The sequence below is a fragment of the Carcharhinus amblyrhynchos genome, unplaced genomic scaffold (assembly GCF_965287045.1).
Source record: "Carcharhinus amblyrhynchos unplaced genomic scaffold, sCarAmb.v2.hapA scaffold_51, whole genome shotgun sequence".
Taxonomy (NCBI): Eukaryota; Metazoa; Chordata; class Chondrichthyes; order Carcharhiniformes; family Carcharhinidae; genus Carcharhinus; species Carcharhinus amblyrhynchos.
The window spans coordinates 471,955-491,222 of NW_027649792.1; the positions used below are offsets into that span (position 1 = coordinate 471,955).

Sequence of the window (19,268 nt, forward strand, 5' to 3'; positions counted from 1 at the left end):
GTAGTATGTGTAGGCTGCAACTGTCCCTGCTCTGTTCCTCTGTTGTGATTAGCTGTTACCCGCATCGCGATACCTATGGTTTGTTTAGCCAGCGTACAAAGTTACAAGCTGCACAAATAATACATCATCTGGCATACAAGGTGACAGGGATACAAAAACAAGTCTTGCAATCCATTTTTTTTTGCAAACCTCTAAGTGTTACAAAGCTCATTAACCCATTCCCTATTTCACCCCCCAATACAGCAACAACATTTGGGACTATTTACAAACAAATTGTACATTTTTCTCCATTTATTTCACACAGGCTTGGTACAGAATCCACAGCATATTTTCAATATGGTACAACCCATAGTTGAAACTTCACCCCGACGTCCATCTTACAAAGGCCTGATCGGGGGGTGGGGAGGGGGCAGAATGACAATCCCTTGGGTGTTGATCCCTGGGTAGAACCCATAGTTGAAACTTCACCCCGACGTCCATCTTACAATGGCCTGATCAGGGGGTGGTGGTGGGGCGGAATGACAATCCCTTGGGTGTTGATCCCTGGGGACTTTTTAAGACCCTCTCTGGTGCGTGTGCTCTTGATGAACCCCCCACATTTGCTCTTCTTCTCCACATTGTCAGTCATCGATGTTGAGTTCCCTGTACCCTTCACGATTGGAGGATCTGTTAATTCCAGGCCTCGATCTTCAGATGCCTCCACTGGCACTGTTAGGAACGCTTTCAAATTGACAGCTGGGATCCCAAACCTTCTTGTGGGACTGCGAGAACTTGGTTTGCGCCGTACTAATTCCTCCCGTGTTTCCACCATTGTAAGATTGAGAGGCCTTGACTGCAATAGTGACTGTAAATTCACTTCCCCCTCCCCTAGAAGTGAATCCCATAAGTGTAGGGGTGGCACAGATCCACACTAGGTCACAATGCTGCCACACAACGCCAGGGACCGGCATTCCAATTCCACCTCGGATCACTGTCTGTGTGGAGTTTGCACGTTTACTCCCGTGCCTGTGTGTGTATCCACTGGGTGTTCCAGTTCGCTCCCTGAATCAAAAGGCATGCTGGTTAGGTGTTTTTTTTTCCATGCTAAATTCTCCCTTGGTGTTCTCAAACAGGCGCTGGAATGTGGCAACTAACGGATTTTTACAGTTACTCATTGTAGTGTCAATGTAAGCCTGCTGTGGCAATGGTTAATAAGCTTGATTTGTTTACTTTCAACGTCCCCTTTCAGGGGCTGCCCTGTGCCACACTTGAAAATATTATCCAGCTCCTGCTTGATCATGCTGCCAGTCTTGGAGCCCAGGCTCGGCCAAACCAGCAAGTGAGTGTACATCATTTTCCATTTCATAGAATCCCTTGAATGCAGAAGGAGGCCATTCGGCCATTGGGCCTGCACCCAAAGTTTCCCACCCAGGCCAAATTCCTATCAATCCATATATATTTACCCTGCTAACCACTCTGACCAATGGACAATTGATTGAACCAATTCAACCTATCTCTCGCATTGGGAGGAAACTGGAACATCCGAAAGAAACCCATGCAAACACAAGGAGAATGTGCAAAATCCACACAGACAGTGTCCCAAGCTGACCCAATTTATCCCAGGTCTCTGGTGCTACGAGATAGCAGCGCGAGCCATTGTGTCACCATGCTGACATATGTGTGATCCTCTCCTCTGCAGAGTCCCCAGTGACAAAGCAGTAGATCATCACTTTATTCGCTTGACTGACGCAGAGCTCAGCTGAAGTCCTGAAGTTGAACGTCTGTCAAAGTTACAGAGCAGACTTAAAAGAAAACATTCTAGAAACAAAGAGATCATTCCACCCCTCTAACTTGCTCTGCCCTTTAATAAGGTTGTGGCTTAAAATAGGTGGAGGACACTGATAGACTCGCGCCATTGTCTGGAAGACATGCTGGTTTGGGGCATTGGTCATGCTAAATTATCTCTCAGTAAACCTGAACAGGCTATCAGAGTGTGGTGACTAGGGGATTTTCACAGTAATTTCATTGTAGTGTTAATATAAGCCTATTTGTGATGCTACTGAAATGAACTTAAAATTAATCCAGTCAGTCAGTGGTTTAACTTCAAAATTGGTTAAAACTTTCATCAGTCAGTCAGACTGCAATTTGTCTGTGCTGGTAATGAGTAACTGGGGGCAGCTCAATAAATGACCAGCCCTGTTGTCAGTCGGGTACTAAATAATAGGAGTGAGGGAGGCTGCTTGGCAGAGAGTAGAAGCGGGTTGATGGAAGTTGTTTTATTTGTTCAGTAATTGAAGTGTTGTTGCTAGGGGATAATTCACCACTCCCTTGACCTGCTTCCTGAACTTGGACTGAGTCACTCCATAAATAATAATGTGTGTGCAACAACTCAAATTCTGAACCATGGATCCAACTTGTGAAAATGAATATTCAGGAATATTCAGGAATTGTGAACAGTTCCTGTTATGTTATAGTATAAGAAATCTGTAACATACAGTGACCATAGGGGAATGAAGCTGTCATATTATGACAGGAGTAAAATCACAGATTTCTTTCTGCTCTCCATCTCTGGGTTACTGCGATTCACCCCTCCACCCCCTTACTCTGACCACTCTGTCCCTTCTGGACTCCATTCATCATTAAATTATGTTGAACAGTCAGGGCATTAATCAACAGAATGGTTGAAACAAATTGGATCAATAGCGTAAAAATCGTATCAAGCCAGTTAATTCCCACCCATTCGGGCCTGTGTAATACCTTGGTTTAAAAGGACAGAACCACGGTAAATTGATAATTATCTCTTCAGTTTCCAAGGCAAAGTTACAAGGAGATGTTTTTAAAACAGAGCAGGATGCTGGTTGTTCCCAGAATGGCCACCTCAGTTTTCCTCGTGCAATATATGTTTTTCAGCTGCTGGGAACAGATGGCTATACACTGGTTAAAGGAGAAACTGACAGTGAACCAGGCTGATCTGTGTGTGGCTACACTATTCAGGACGGCGAGAACACTACACAAAGTGGTGATATGTAGGAAACTAGGCATTCATTATGATCATGGCTGATCATAAACTTTAACATCTTGATTCCGCCCCCCACTTCCTCCATATCCCTTGATCACTTCAGCCCCAACTGCTATGTATAAATTCTTCCTGAAATCTCCAAAGGTTTCAGCCTCAATTATTTTCTGTGGTAACGAAGTCCATAGATTATCTGAGTGAACAAATTACACCTCACCTCATTTCTAAAATATTGACCCTTTATTTTCAAACGATGGCACTAGTGCTCAACTCCGTCACCATCATGAACATTCTTTCTGAATCTGCCCTGTCTAAACATATTAGAATTGTCTAAGTTTCAATGAGGTTCCATCTCACCCTTCTAATTTCCAATGAATAGAATTCTAAGTGGCTTAGTCTCTCTTCTCATCACAGATCCACCATCCCAGGAATAAGAATGGTAAACAATCACTGTGCAGCCTCTACAGCAGATATATATTCCTCCTCAAATGACACCAAAACTACAAAGAATATTCCAGGTGTGGCCTCACAAATGCCCTGTTCAATTGGAGTAAAACATATTTATTCATGTACTCAAATCCGCTTGCTGTGAAAGCCAAGATATCATTTGCCTTGTTTACTGCCTGTTATACATGCGCACTTACTTTCAATGACGACGCACATAGATACCAAGTTCTCACTGATTGTTCGCCCCTCTCAATTTAAGTTCATTCAGATAATAAACTGTCTTCTTATTATTGCGAACAAAGTGGAAAACCTCACATTTATCCACATTACACGGCAACGGCCATGCATATGCCCACACACACAGCCTGTTATATTGAAACATGCCTGCATGGTTCTCACAGCTTACCCTCCCACCTGACTTTGCATCATCTGCGAATTTGGACACAATACATTTAATGCCCTATGCCAAAACATTCATATATAATGTGAACAGTTTGGGTTCTAGCACAGATCCCTGCAGTACCACACTGTCTACCAGTCAGACAAAGACTCATTTCTACCAACACGTTGTTTCCTCTCTGTTAGCCAGCTCTCTATCCAAATCAAGGCATTATCTGCAACTCATACTCACCATCGCAGTCTGTTACATCAGACCTTGTTGAAAGACTCCTGAATGTCTAGATAAAGCACTGGTTCTCCTCACCGAACTCTACTAGTCACATCCTCCAAGAATTCCAATAGATTCTTCAAACAAGATTTCACCTCTGTATATCCATGCTGACTTTGTCTGACTTTACCACTGCCTTCCAAGTGCTGAGTTATGATGTCCTTGAAAACAGGCTCTAGCAACTTCACCAATACTGATGTTACGTTCACAGGGAACAGTATATCATATTACTGAACGTATGTCTGCAAAATCGTGACACGTAGATCAGTCACTGAGTAACAGCGTAGAGCAGCTGACACATAGATTTTGACAACTACACTTCCCATGAATCCCAATAGCTCCAGGTGGTATATTTTCTTCACCATTTGAAATTCCAGATACATTTTCAGCGTGAAGTAATGTGCTCCTTCACTCTGCAGGTACTCTCTGCTTTATCTGCATGGTGATACATTCCCAAAGACTTTCACATCTACCCTGTGGTATCCCCTCTGGGACACTGACTTTGCAAAATCGCTCATCTTTGAGTTTCTTCAAATCAGCAAACACGTGGCAACTTTGATTGAGGTTGTGGAATATATTTATTACTGAGATTGAGTTGCTGACTTTCAAAGAACGAATAATGCTGATTACATTGATTAATTTGTAATATTAGAGGCTGTGTTACACACCAAAGTTACTGACATCTAAAACACAATTCTCAAAATCCCACGGCTCAGTGTTGTCTTTCACCTGTCTGTGACCTTCCAATCATTCAATTCCAAATGTTGGAGGGTCTCTCCGGGCTGTTCCACTCTATCCCGGGATGTAGTTACCATCCTTAACTCTGGAAATCCACAGAATCCATCCAAGTCCTATAATTGTGACTCCAATTTCAGATTTAATCTGTTAAGGATTCAGAAAAGTGCACCACAACAACTGAATCTATCCCCTCCAGCTCCATTTTTCCCAGCAACCCAGAGAAGATGTCCTGAACCGGGGCACCAGTCAGGCAACACAGCCTTGGGGACTCTCCATGCTGGCCACAGAGGAAAGTGTCTATTCCTCCTGTCGAACTATCCCCATTTATAACAACATTTCCCTTTCCTCCTCCCTCTTGAATGGCTCCCTGAACCACAGTGCTATGGTGAAGTTGCTCATCCTCCTTGCAGCCCTCATCCACATCCGCAAAGGTCACACATCTGTTTCTTTCATCATTTGAATGACATGGGTGTCCCTGGCTGGCCAGCATTTGTTGCATGTCCCTCGTTGCCCTTTGGGGGCATTGAGAGTCAACACCATTGATGTGGCACTGGTGTCACATGTAGGCCAGACCAGATAAGGTCGGCAGGTCTCATTCCTTAAAAGGACATTAGTGAACCAAACAGTTTTCTGGATTAATAGTCGAGTGACAATAACATTCCTTCATCATCTACACTGAGACAAGCCCAAGGGCTGAGGCTCCTTCAACACTACCTCCTGGGTTCGTCACCAAGACTTGCTTGGAGTCACACTCTCCTGTCCCTGATCACTCACCAAATGTGATGTCGTTATTCTTTGGGATGTGAGTACCTCCTGAAACACAGTGTGTCGCTAACTCTCCGCTCCCTAGTGTGCCACAGCGTTCAAAGCTCAGACTCCACCTCATCAAATCTGAATTGGTCTTCCTCGAGCAACCAACATTTCCTCCAGATGTGTACACAAGCAAACACAAATGAGACCGCAAGCTCCCACATCATGCAAGTACAACACATTACCTGGACCTGCCTCTGTATTTTATCTACTTTTTATATGTTTTTAATCTTGTTGTAATTTTCTACTTTAAGCTATGTTCTCATTAAACGTCACAGAAAGTATCCCACCAGCAAAAATCTAAATCTGCTTGAATCTGTAAGGATGGGAAAAGGGCATTTCTTTCATTCATTTTTGGGAAACAGAGTTCTCAGGATAGCCAGCATTTATTGCCCATCCCGAGTTGATGTTGGAGAGCGGTTGGGGATTAAACCCATTGTTGTGACTGTGGAGTCACATGTAGGCCAGACCAGGCAAGGACGGCAGATTTCCTTCCCTAAATGATATGTGTCAACCAGGTGAGTTTTCTCAACAATCAGCAATAATTTTCTGGTCATCAGCAGTTTTTTAATTCCAGATATTTTTTATTGAGTTCGAATTCCACCAGCTGCCATGTTGGGATTCGAGCCCAGGTTCCCAGAGCAATAAAAATATCGGGATCTTTACTGATGCTATGACATCAGCAAGGAGCTGCTCAGAAAATCCCCTCAGTGTTCCTTCCGAGGACTGACTCACCAATCAGCTGCTTCCATTGGTCCCACAACATTTTCTGAACATTTAATGTCTGGCCGAAACCTGCTCACACTGGACCTGATGGGAAGGCAGTAAGCGACACAAGACAGAGCAATACATCGCCAGCCACTTCCCTAAACTCCCACACTTAGCCCAACTCTCAGGGTTTCACTCTTTGTAGCTTGCACTCTGTGGGCAGATTTAACAGGCCCAGTTCGGAAGTTTATATTTGTGCCTGAACCTGTTTGAAGCCATTGCACCCCTTCCCATCTCGGTCTGAGTAACTGCCAAGGGCTCATCCCCAGTTTCCCTTGCTGAGAGGGCAATTAAGTGTCCTGATCATGTAAGGGCGACAGATTTCCTTCCCTGGGACATTGTTGAACCAGATAAAACCTGTTTAAATAAGTTTAAAGCACTTTTGTAGCAAGAACTTACCTTGTTGAACTGTTTAAATCATTTAAAAGCATTTTTGCGGGCTTTTTGTATTTACCGCTTTAAGAATTCTAAGGGCATGGATTTCAGGGAGTTGAGGGGGAGCAGGCTTTAAAACAGCGCCAGGTTTAAAAGGACACCTGGTGTAGACAGCGGGCAACGTCGGAGCGGACAGCGGAGTGAATGGGAAGCAGAGTGAGCTATTAGGGCTTTGGATCAAAAGGGCTTGGGAGAAAAAGGACCAGGTAAGTTCGTGTGGAAATTTTCAATGCTACTACAGTGAATAATGGAGGGGCATGTGCGCCGTACTTACGTAAGGATATTTTGGCCTTGGAGGGAGTGCAGAGGAGGTTTACTAGGCTCATACCGGAGTTGAGGGGGTTGAACTATGAGGAGAGGCTGAATAAACTAGGCCTGTACTCATTAGAGTTTAGAAGAATGAGGGGAGATCTCATTGAAACATATAAGATGATGAATGGGATGGATAGGATAGAGGTGGAGGGACTCTTCCCGCTCAGAAAGGACAGTAGGACTAGGGGGCACAGCCTCAAGATAAAGGGGGGGCGGTTTAGAACGGAGTTGAGGAGGAACTTCTTCACTCAAAGGGTGGTGAATCTCTGGAATTCTCTGCCCGTTGAAGTGGTGGAGGCTGACTCGCTAAATATTTTTAAGACGTGGGTTGATGGGTTTTTGATAAGAGAGGGGATTAAAGGTTAGGGGGAGAGGGCGGGAATGTGGAACTGAGCCACGACAGATCAGCCATGATCTTATTGAATGGCGGGGCAGGCTCGAAGGGCTAGATGGCCTACTCCTGCTCCTATTTCTTATGTTCTTATGTTTTCTGAACTCCAAATATAATTATTTTAATCCCACCATCTGCCGTGATGAGATTGGAACCCGTGTGCCCAAAACATTAGCTGAGTTTCTGTATTAATAGTCTTGTGATAAAACTATCAGTCCATCTTTATAAGGCCTTTGTCAGGCCTCACTTGGAGTACTGTGCGCAGTTCTGGCTGCATCACTATGGGAAGGACGTAGAAGCTATTGAAAGGGTACAAAGGAGATTTATAAGGATGTTGCCTGGACTGGGAGGCATGCCTTATGAAGATAGGCTGAGGGAGCTGGGACTCTTCTCCCTGGAGAGACGAAGGTTGAGAGGCGACCTGATAGAGGTTTATAAAATGTTGAGAGGAATAGATAGGGTGGATTCTCAGAGGCTATTTCCCCGGGTTGAAATGGTCGCTACGAGAGAACACAGATTTAAGGTGTGGCAAGGCAAGTACAGAAGTGATGTTAGGGGTAAGTTTTTCACTCAGAGGGTGGTGAGTGAATGAAATCGGCTGCCGTCAGTGGTGGTAGAGGCGAACTCGCTGGGGTCTTTTAAAAGACTCCTGGATGAGTATATGGAATTTAATGGGATTGGGGGTTATAGATAGGTCTATGGATTGGTAGGTATTGATGTGAGCGGCGCAACTCGTGGGCTGAAGGGCCTGTTTGTGCTGTAGTGTTCTATGTTCTATGTTCTATCATACCCACATCCTGAGTATACAGACCCTGAGTTCCAGTAACCTCGATACACCATTAGTCTGCAGACCTCCCTGATTGGATAGCATTAACTGGCTCAATCAGGGAATTCATATTCCAATAGGTCCAACTGATGGTTATCATTAAAGTCACTAAATAAATCTCTCTGTCGCTTTCTGTCTTCCTGTGCATCTCTCTGTGTCTCTCTGTCTCTGTCTCTCTCTGTATGTTGTTCTGTGTCTCTTATTGTCTCTCTGCATCTCCCTCTTTCTCTCCCTCTATACCCTCTTCTTTTGTCTCTCCTGCTCCCTTTTAATCTCACTCTCCTTGCCCCGCTCTGTCTCCATGTCCCTCCCTCTCTGTCTCTGTCCCACTTTTCTTATCTCTCTCTCTCTCTCTATGCCTTTCACTGCCATTTGCTCTTGTTGTGTCCATTGTATGTGATAGGTCTCATTCTTTTCCATTTGTTCCCGTTCTCTCTGTTTCACTCTTCTCTGACTATTTATCTCTGCCCTCCTTTCTGTCTCCCGTTCCCTCTTCGTTGCCCTTTTCCTTCCTTATTACATCTTCCCGTGTGTGTCCTGTCTCCCTTTCTCATTCCCTGTCCATCAGCCCTGCCATTTCCCCCTCTATCCCTGTTTCTTTCGGTCTGAGAAAACCCCTCACTCTCTCTGCCCTTCATCTCTGTTTGTCTCTCTGTGTCTGTCTGTTTGTTTCCCTCTCCCTGTTGAAAACTATTTCAAATGCTGTCTCTCTTCATGTCTTTGAGCCCTTTCGTCCCTCTACCTATCTTTGTCTCTCTATCACTCTCACTGTTGCTTTCACTGCCCTCTCGCTCTCTCTCTCTCTATCTGTTACTCTTTCTCTCTTTGTGAGGCTGTTTGTTGTTTAGAGTTTGAATGTCCAATAGGAAGAGTCAGGGATCTTGTGGTTGCAGTTACTTCTGAGGCTGTAATGAGATGAATAATTGCAGTAAAGGGATGTTTGAGCAGAATTATTAGCTGCTGTCTGAAATGAGTCTGTGTCACAGCATAAATGGCAGTGTTTGTACAGCAACTCAAGAGTTGCAGCATGAAACCCAATTCCAGAACAAAATAATCTAACACTACCAACTTATATCCCAAATACTCCATCCGATTCCATATTGAATAAACCATTAATATTGACCATAACAGAATGAAATTGGCTGAGATAACAAACAGTAAAATGATGGATTTCCTTCGACTCTCCATCTCTGGGTCTCTGGAATTCTCCCCACTGTTGTGACACCGGAGTCTCCTGCGGGCTCTGCTGCTCACTAAAATGTGTCGGACAGTGAAAGCATTCAGCAGCAGAATCAGGACGAATGGGACACACGGGGTTAAAATGAAGTGGAGGAACTCGATTGTACTCCAGATCACAGATTTCATAACATCCCATGCGACAGCACAAAACCAGGGATCGTTCATCAGATGATATCCATTTAAAAACATAAAATACCAGAAAATGTTCTTTAAACAGCTCAGCGCCGTCACTGTTCCCAGAACCACAGCCGCCGATTTCTCACTGCAATATTTACTTTTCAGCTTGGGGCAGCAAATGGCCACAAATCGATCAAAGGTGAAAGTGACGGTGAACCAGACAGAACAGTCAGTGGCTGCGTAAAGCAGGACGGCGTGGATGTTACACACAGGAACCAACAGCAGGAAATAAAACTGTTCCCAATAAACAATGGGAATGTGTCTCAATGTAAGGTCAAGGATAACGACCAGCAGATCCCCCACCGACATGGCCACCAGGTAACTCGTAACACATTTGGACAGACCACAATTTCTGTTTGTCAGTGTCACAATTGTGATTATGTTCACTGTTAGGAAGGAAGATTAAGATTAAAATCAGACATCATTCAGAGGAAGATGTGACAATTTAGACTGAGGATAGGTGAAAATAAAAACAATGTCCACACACACAAAATAACTTTTTTTAAAAATCCAGCTCATCTTTTGGAGTGGAAGGGGAAAGAGGAGCATCCAGAAGAAGCCACACAGACTTAGGGAGAAGCTTCAAGCTCCACACAATAAATGACCCAAATCAGGGATTGAACCCAGGTCCCGGATGCTGTGAGTCAGCAGTGCTAACCACAGTGTCACCATGCTGCACCATGGTGACAACACAATGGTATACATTTGGGAGAGAGTTTTCAGAGGAATTCACAACACTGATCCTCACTCAGCTACATGTAAATAGCCCTTCTACCTTGTGGGGGATTTGGAGGGTAAGAAGGCTGAGGGAGTAAACCCTGACAGAAATCCCTGTAGATGATAATCAGTCAGACAGCTCACTGACAACCCCTGCAGCAGAACTGGTACCAAACAGTGCTGGTTCACCCTTGCCTCTGACTCATACTAACAGTTGACAGAGGGAGATCCCGATGCCTTGACCGCACAGAATCTCTATTATATTTACCCTGGGCTGTACCCTGGAGAGGAGACCACAGCATTGTTGCCAAATTAGTACAACACAGGAAGAAATGGTAATTTCACACCCGGTTGGCACAGGACACAACTGCCAGGGTTTGCTTTCAAGTGTTTGAGAAAACTTCAGTGTTCAGTGAATAGTGACCGTCCATAATTCCCAGTGGGTTTGCTGCTGCCCCACTGTGGTCTACTGGACCAGTGAAGGTCAGTGAGTCCTCTCTTGGCAGGAAGGTTGACAATCTGTGCACCTGGTAGGAAAAACTCAACAAAGGCTGTTACCAAAGAAAAACCAAGCAGCCTGCCATAATGACAATCATCCAGTGAGAATGACATCCAGTAATATGAAAGACATCAAAAGGTTTGTCATGGCACGAATCAATTCCAGCCTCCCAGATTGCCTTGATCCACTACAGTTCACCTACGTCCTCAAGTCAGGGGTAGGTTCTTTACCCAGAGGGTGGTGAGGGATTGGAATGCCCTGCCTGCTGCAGTTGTAAATGCGCCTAGTTTGGGGGCATTTAAGAGATCCGTGGATAGTTTTATGGATGAAAAGGGATTGGTTTAGGTTAGAGGGTCATTGTTTTTTAACTGGTCGGCGCAACATCGTGGGCCGAAGGGCCTGTTCTGCGCTGTAATGTTCTATGTTCTATGTTCAACATGTCCACACACGCCATCTCCCTGGCCCGACAGTCAACCCTGTAACACAGACTCATGTTTATCGACTACAGCTCAACGTTCAATACCATTATTCCTACTAAACTCATGTCCAAATCCGTGGCCTGGGACTCGGCTTCTGCCTCTGCAGTTGGATCCTGAACTTCTAACCCACAAACAGCAATAAATAAGGAGAGGCAACAACACCTCTTCCACAATCATCCTCAACAGCGGTGCCCGGCAAGACTATGTCCTCAGCCCCTTACTGTATTCCTTATACGCCGATGACTCAATTTACAAGTTTTCTGATGACCCCAACATAGTGGGTCAGATCCCAAACAATGATGAGACTGAGAACAGGGAAGAGTTGGAGAATCTGGTGAATTGTTGTGACCACAATAATCTTTTCCTCAATGTCAACAAAGCAAATCTACTTCAGGAGGTATCATGGAGTACATGCCCCTATCTACATCCATGGGTTGAAGCTGAAACGGTCTAAATCTTCAGGTTTTAGGGTTCAGAAAACCAGTAACTTTTTCTGCCCTTCCATGATGACTTTATCGTTAAGAAAGCCCACGAATGCCTCTATCTTCTCAGAGGACTAAGGACATTTGGCAGGTCAGCTACGACTGTCACCCACTTTTACAGATGCATCATAGATAATATTGTAGCTTGGTTGGCTCATGCTCTGTCCCAGACTGCAACAAACTTCAAACTTGGTGAATGCAGACTAGTCCATCACTCAAATCAATCTCCAACTCATCAAATCTGTCTAAGCTTCTCGCTGCCTCGCAAAAACAGCCAGCATAGTTAGGGAATAATGCACCATGGATATATACTCATCCCACTAGTTCCATTAGAGATAAAAAAAAGCATGCCAATCAACTCATAGAAAAACTACAGTGCAGAAGGGGGCCATTGATCCATCGACAATCCTAGCCAGGCCCTATCCCCAAAGTCCCACATATGTACCCTTCTAATCCCCCTAACATGCGTATCACGGGACACAAACTGTTAATTTAGCATGGCCAATCAACGAAATGTTGGACTATGGGTGGGAATCGGAGCATCCGGAGGAAATTCACACAGAGAATGTGCAAATTCAACACAGACGTTGATCCAAGCTTGGAATCGAACTCATGTCCTTGGACACATGAAACAGGAGTGCTAACCATGGTGCCACCATGCTGATGACTCAACAACAGCTTCTTCTTGCTGCCAGCAGGTGTCTGAATGGACCTATGTGGCATTAAGTTGATCTTTTCCTCCACCCTAGCTATAACTGCATTACATTCTACACTCTCTTATTCTCTATCCTCTGTCTGTAGAACACTCAACAAACAATCCTTTTCACCGTATACTAATATATATGACAACAATAAGACAAATCAATTCAAATCAAACCCAACCAAATCAGCCTTTCACATCTCAAGCTGGAACATCAGCACGATGTGCCCTGGCCTTACCAATGAACTTACGCAGATTGATGATGTGCACAGGATTGCTGTGATCGAGATAAATTTACAAGGGTCAATGTGACTCTGGGGAGCTGCGAGAAACTGGACCTGCTCAAAGTTAATGCTTTCCAGAGAAACACGACACGTTCTTGTAACAGGAGAAATCCCAACAGGCAATGTGTGAGAATGGAGCTGGTTTCAAAGTAAACAAAAAATCATCACTGGTGATGATGGAATCCCGGGATCCCTGATGCTGTGAGGCAGCTGTGCTAAACATTGTGCTCTACTGCCATCCTACAAGGTGTCCTGGAGACATCCAAGATCACGCCCAAGACGGGATCATCACTATGTCCATGATTGGAAATCATGATGACTGGAAATCAATCTGAGGGACAGAATTAATCTCCACTTTGAGAGGTAAGGGTTGATGAATAATAGTCAGCATGGCTTTGTCAAGTAGAGATCATGCCTACAATTTGCTTGAATATATTTAGGAGGTGACTGCAGAAGTAGATGAGGGAAGCGCAGTCGATGTAGTCTAAATGGACTTCAGAGAAGAATTCCCTCATGGGAGACTGAACAGGAAAGTAATAGCCGATTGGATCGAGGGCAGTTTGGTAAATTACATTCAAAATCAGCTGAGTGGCAGGAGGCAGAGGGTGATGGTTGAATGTTGCTTTTGTGACTGCAAGCCTGTGTCCAGTGGGATTACACATGGATCGATGCTGGGTCCCTTGCTGTTTGTATTGTACATTGGTGGTCTAGACATGAATGCGTGAGGTATGAGCAGAACTTTCACAGGCACCGACCACAATCCCACCCGGCCCGATCCCCATAAAAATGTTCATTGAGACAGACAGATTCGGTGGGGGGGGGGGGCACGGTAGCACAGTGGTTTGCATTGCTGCTTCATAGCTCCAGGGTCCTGGGTTCGATTCCCTGCTCGGGTCACTGTCTGTGTGGAGTTTGCACATTCTCCTAGTGTCTGCGTGGGTTTCCTCCGGGTGCTCCAGTTTCCTCCCACAGTCCAAAGGTGTGCGGGTTAGGTTGATTGGCCATGCTAAATTGGCCGTAGAACCATAAGTTAGAGGATTAGTGGGTAAAATATGGAGGGATATGGGGGTAGGGCCTGGGTGGGATTGTGGTCGGTGCAGACTTGATGGGCCGAATGGCTTCTTTGTGTACTGTAGGGTTTCTATGATTTCTATGACTTGCAGCTGTGTTCCCAACCATGTACCAAACCTATGTGGTTGCAAATACACAATTCAGATACACAAGTGAGATCTTGCTGTAAACAATAAAAATGGATTCTGCAGCCTGCTGACTGGGTGGGTGATAAGCAGTGAACTGCTGTATAAGAACATAAGAAATATAAGAAACATAAAAAGGTGATGGATCTTTCGGTAGGAGAGCATCTTGGAAATGGTGACCATAATTCTATCTCCTTCACAATTGCATTGGAACGAGATAGGATCAGGCAGGCTAGGAAGGTGTTTGTCTGAGGTAAGGAGAGATACGAAGAAGTCAGGAAGATACTTGGACAAATAAACTGGAAGGAGGCGTTCTTAGGGAAAAGTACCGAAGGAAGATGGCAGATATTCAAGGAATGTGTGTCTGGAGCTCTGAATGACAACGTTCCGATGAGACAAGGGGGTTTTGGAGCCGAAGGGCCTGTTTGTGCTGTAGTGTTCTATGTTCTATGTTCTATGTTCATAAGAAATAGGAGCAGGAGTAGGCCATCTCCCCCTTCGAGCCTGCCCCGCCATTCAATAAGATCATGGCTAATCTTTCGTGGCTCAGTTCCACATTCCCGCCCTCTCCCCATAACCCTTAATCCCCTCTCTTATCAAAAACCCATCAACCCACGTCTTAAAAATATTTAGCAAGGCAGCCACCACCATCTCAACGGGCAGAGAATTCCAGAGATTCACGACCCTTTGAGTGAAGAAGTTCCTCCTCAACTCCGTTCTAAACCGCCCCCCAACTTTATCTTGAGGCTGTGCCCCCTAGTCCTACTGTCCTTTCTGAGCAGGAAGAGTCTCTCCACCTCTATCCTATACATCCCATTCATCATCTTCTATGTCTCAATGAGATCTCCCCTCATTCTTCTAAATTCTAATGAGTACAAGCCTAGTTTATTCAGCCTCTCCTCATAGCTCAACCCCCTCAACTCCGGCATCAGCCTAGTAAACCTCCTCTGCACTCCCTCCAAGGCCAAAATATCCTTGCGTAAGTACGGCGCCCAAAGCTGCACACAGTACTCCAGCTGCGGCCTCACCATAGTCCTATACAGCCGTAGCAAAACCTCCCTACTTTTATATTCAATCCCCCTCGCTATGAAGGCCAGCACCCCATTCGCCTTCCTGACCACCTGCTGCACCTGCAAGCTGGGTTTTTGCGACTCATGCACAAGGACCCCGAGGTCCCTCTGCACCGTTGCCTGCTGCAGTTTTTCGCCACGTAAGTAATAATCCTTCCTACAATTATTCCTACCAAAGTGGACCACCTCGCACTTGCCAACATTAAATTCCATTTGCCAGTTCCTGGCCCATTCGCCCAGCCTATCTAGATCCCTCTGTAGACTCTCCACACCCTCCGCACAATTTGCCGTTCCACCAATCTTGGTGTCATCAGCAAATTTCGACACCCTACACTCGGTTCCCTCCTCCAGATCATCTATATAAGTGGTAAATAGCTGAGGCCCCAGCACCGACCCCTGGGGCACTCCACTAGTCACCATCCGCCAATCCGAATAGCACCCATTGACCCCCACTCTCTGCCTCCGATTTGACAACCAATCCTCTACCCACTCTAACACCCTACCCCCAACTCCATGTCCACTGACCTTCTGCAATAACCTCTTGTGAGGTACCTTGTCAAACGCCTTCTGAAAATCCAGAAAGACCACATCCACCGCCCCTCCTTTATCCACCGCCCTAGACACATCCTCATAGAACTCCAGTAAATTTGTCAGACACGGCTTCCCTTTAACAAAACCGTGCTGCGTCTGCTCTATCAAGCAATTCCCCTCAAGATGCCTCGCTATTTCCTCCTTGATGACGGATTCTAACATTTTACCAACAACAGACGTTAAACTAACCGGCCTATAATTCCCTGCCTTCTGCCTGGCACCCTTCTTAAACAACGGCGTAACATTAGCCGTTTTCCATCTTCCGGCACTTCCCCAGAATCCAGTGATGTCTGGAAAATAACCACCAAGGCATCCACTATCACCTCCGCCTATATGTTGTATGTCGAGGGTAAAATGGATTCTGTCTCAATCTTTTACTCATGAAGGAACAGTGTTTGATGTCACATGTCTATGAAAAGTCCCAGCGCACAGAAGACATCTCAGCCCATGGGCCCTGAGACAATTATCAGTGGCTGAAAGAAATAATAACTGGACACAGAGATTCAACAGAAACAAGAGCAGCAAACCGAGTACAGTAAATGACAGGGAAATCAACACAGTTAAACAGCCTTTCTAGCAAGAGAAACTGGACACAGGGGAGGGGACTTTACAGCCCCACTCTCCCCGAAGCTGCAAAATCCCTCCCGTGTTTAACAGACCCTCCCATGCTCCGCCCCTCGCCTGCTCCGAACCCCTGGCGGTCAGGCCGGTAAAATTCCAGCCAGGGACTTACCCGGAACACCAACAATAGCCAGGAGGGGATAGTAAAAGCATTGAATCACGTGCAGTAGATATCGAATCCGACCAAATAATGTTATCCATGAGCCATCTTCAGTAAACCAAGAAATCCAGTATGATAAACTCCTGTCCTTGGTTGGAACATCAAAATCCATTGTTCCCAGATTCTGATCCATTGTTGTAACATTCCAATTGATTGTTCCCAGATTCAGATGCATCGCTGGGAGATTCCAATCCACTGCTCCCAGATTCTGATCTCTCCTCTCCCTCCCTCTCTCTCCACAGCCGCTGATCTCTGTTAGTTTGGAGTTGTCGCTCCCGCTGTCTCAATGGGGCAACAGATTGAACAGAATCCCTTATTAATAGAAGAGGGAAAACCCTCCAGGCAGACTAATCGGATCCATGGAGACTCACATCAATTACAGTCACTAAACAAACAGCTTCACTTCACCCCGTTCAATCCAACACTTTTTATACCCAAAGTAGAATATTTACAGCCTAGATGGGGTGTTGATGGTCAGGGAAATTTGGAAACAATGGAGGGTCAAACCATAACTCTCTCAATATTCATTCGATATAACAGAGTCCCTCTGCTCGGCTTCATTTCGAGAGAGATAGAATACAACAGCAGGGGTGTACTGCTGAGGTTTTGTAAATCTTTGTTCAGACCACATTCTGAATATTGTCAGCACTTTTGGTTCGGGGGTGGTTTTAGTGAAGTCGGGTAGCACGGTAGGTGCAAGGTTGGAGGGCCGAAGGGCCTGTTCCTACGCTGTAATTTTCTTTCTTGGCCCTTTTCGGCCCCATATCTAAGGAAGGATGTGCTGGCCTTGGAGAGGGTCCAGAGGAGGTTCACAAGAATGGTCTGGTGAACAAAAGACTTGACGCATGAGGAGTGTCTGAGGACTTTGGGTCTGTACTCGATGGAGTTTGAAAGGATGAGGAGGGGGATATCAATGAAACTTACAGAATAACGAAAGGCCTGGATAGAGTGGATGTGGGGGAGATGTTTCCAATAGTTGGAGAGACTCAGGCCCGAGGGCACAACCTCAGAGGAAACATCAATCATCCACTCACTCATTGGTGCGAGCGGAGTGAAGGTTGCACAGAGTAAAGGTCAACGATTACCTTTGTAAAGATTTTCGCGGGCTTTTTAACTGTAATTCTGCTTTAATAGTTAGACAGGAAGTGGGCCGCGGGGCTTTGTGGGAAGGGATTTTTTTTTACCGTGCAAAGCATAAAAGGAGGATTGCTGTAGACAGCGGGCAGCGTCGGGAGCGGGCAGCAGAGTGAGCTGTAAGGGCTTTGGATCACAGGACTTGGGAGAGACGGGCAAGGTAAGTCTAAATTCTTAACTGTGTTTAGAAATCACTAGGAGACTGTGATGGAGGGACATGTGATGTGCTGTTTCTGTATGATGTGGGAGCTGGTGGACCCCAAGGTCTTTCCCAGTGACCATGTCTGCAGTAAGTGCTGGTTGCCTGAAGAGCTCCAGCTCAAAGTAGACGAGCTGAACTCTGAGCTTCAGACACTGAGGCTCATCAGGGAGGGGGAGTGTAACCTGGATAATGGGGTACAAGAGAGACTCACACACGCTAGACTGGCTAACTCTGAGGGTCAGGAACAAGAGGGTGCTGCTGAGGGGAGGAAGGGAGAGAGGAAGGGGGGGGAAGTGGGGAGGAAGGGGGGGAGTGGGGAGGGAGGAGGGGGGAGTGGGGAGGAAGGGTGAGAGGAAGGAGGGGGGACTCGGGAAGAAGAGTGAGAGGAAGGAGGGGGGAGTGGAGAGGAAGGAGGGGCGAGTGGGGAGGAAGGGTGAGAGGAAGGAGGGGGAGTGGGGAGGAAGGGTGAGGGGAAGGACAGGGGTGTGGGGAGGAAGGAGGGGGGTACCCAAAGGCCTCAGCCTCTCAAACTGCACAACAGGTTTGAGGTTCTTGCTCCCAGTGTGGACAAGAACGAGGGCTGTCAGGTTGACGAGCAAACTGCCCACGGTACAGTGGTGCAGACACAGGACAAAGAGGAACAAGTAAAGAGGAATGTCTGGAAATCCATGCAATCCATCCAAGTCCGATAATTGTGACTCCAATTTCAGATTTAATCTGTTAAGGATTCAGAAACGTGCACCACAACAACTGAATCTATCCCCTCCAGCTCCATTTTTCCCAGCAACAACAGAGAAGATGTCCTGAACCGGGGCGCCAGTCAGGCAACACAGCCTTGGGGACTCTCCATGCTGGCCACAGAGGAAAGTGTCTATTCCTCCTGTCAAACTATCCCCATTTACAACAACATTTCCCTTTCCTCCTCCCTCTTGAATGGCTCCCTGAACCACAGTGCTATGGTTAAGTTGCCCATCCTCCTTGCAGCCCTCATCCACGTCCGCAAAAGTCACACATCTGTTTCTTTCATCATTTGAAGGACATGGGTGTCCCTGGCTGGCCAGCATTTATTGCATGCCCCTAGTTGCCCTTTGAGGGCATTGAGAGTCAACAACATTGATGTGGCTCTGGTGTCACATGTAGGCCAGACCAGGTAAGGTCGGCAGGTCTCATTCCTTAAAAGGACATTAGTGAACCAAACAGTTTTCTGGATTAATAGTCGAGTGACAATACCATTCGTTCATCATCTACAGTGAGACAAGCCCAAGGGCTGAGGCTCCTTCAACACTACCTCCTGGGTTCGTCACCAAGACTTGCTTGGAGTCACACTC

At 45.9% G+C, this 19,268-nt stretch overlaps 1 protein-coding gene across 1 annotated transcript; it reads right to left on the reverse strand.

Moving 5' to 3' along the window:
* Positions 1-1,640: 1,640 nt before the first annotated feature.
* Positions 1,641-16,737, reverse strand: LOC145337492 (putative G-protein coupled receptor 139). Its single transcript, XM_080182281.1, has 3 exons — positions 16,557-16,737; positions 9,287-10,191; positions 1,641-1,760 (listed from the first exon to the last, which is right to left on the reverse strand). The coding sequence occupies exons 1-3, from the start codon at positions 16,735-16,737 to the stop codon at positions 1,641-1,643; spliced, it is 1,206 nt and encodes a 401-aa protein (XP_080038407.1).
* Between the last annotated feature and the right edge of the window lie 2,531 nt (positions 16,738-19,268).

What these genes read in the sequence shown, in the direction of transcription:
- LOC145337492 (XM_080182281.1), bottom strand. Translation starts at nt 16,737, where the DNA reads ATGGATCAGAATCTGGGAACAATGGATTTTGATGTTCCAACCAAGGAC. An exon ending in GGCTATTGTTGGTGTTCCGG is followed by an intron (nt 10,192 to 16,556) that starts GTAAGTCCCTGG and finishes CCTTCCTAACAG; the next exon opens with TGAACATAATCACAATTGTG. An exon ending in ATCTCATTACAGCCTCAGAA is followed by an intron (nt 1,761 to 9,286) that starts GTAACTGCAACC and finishes TAACTTTGACAG; the next exon opens with ACGTTCAACTTCAGGACTTC.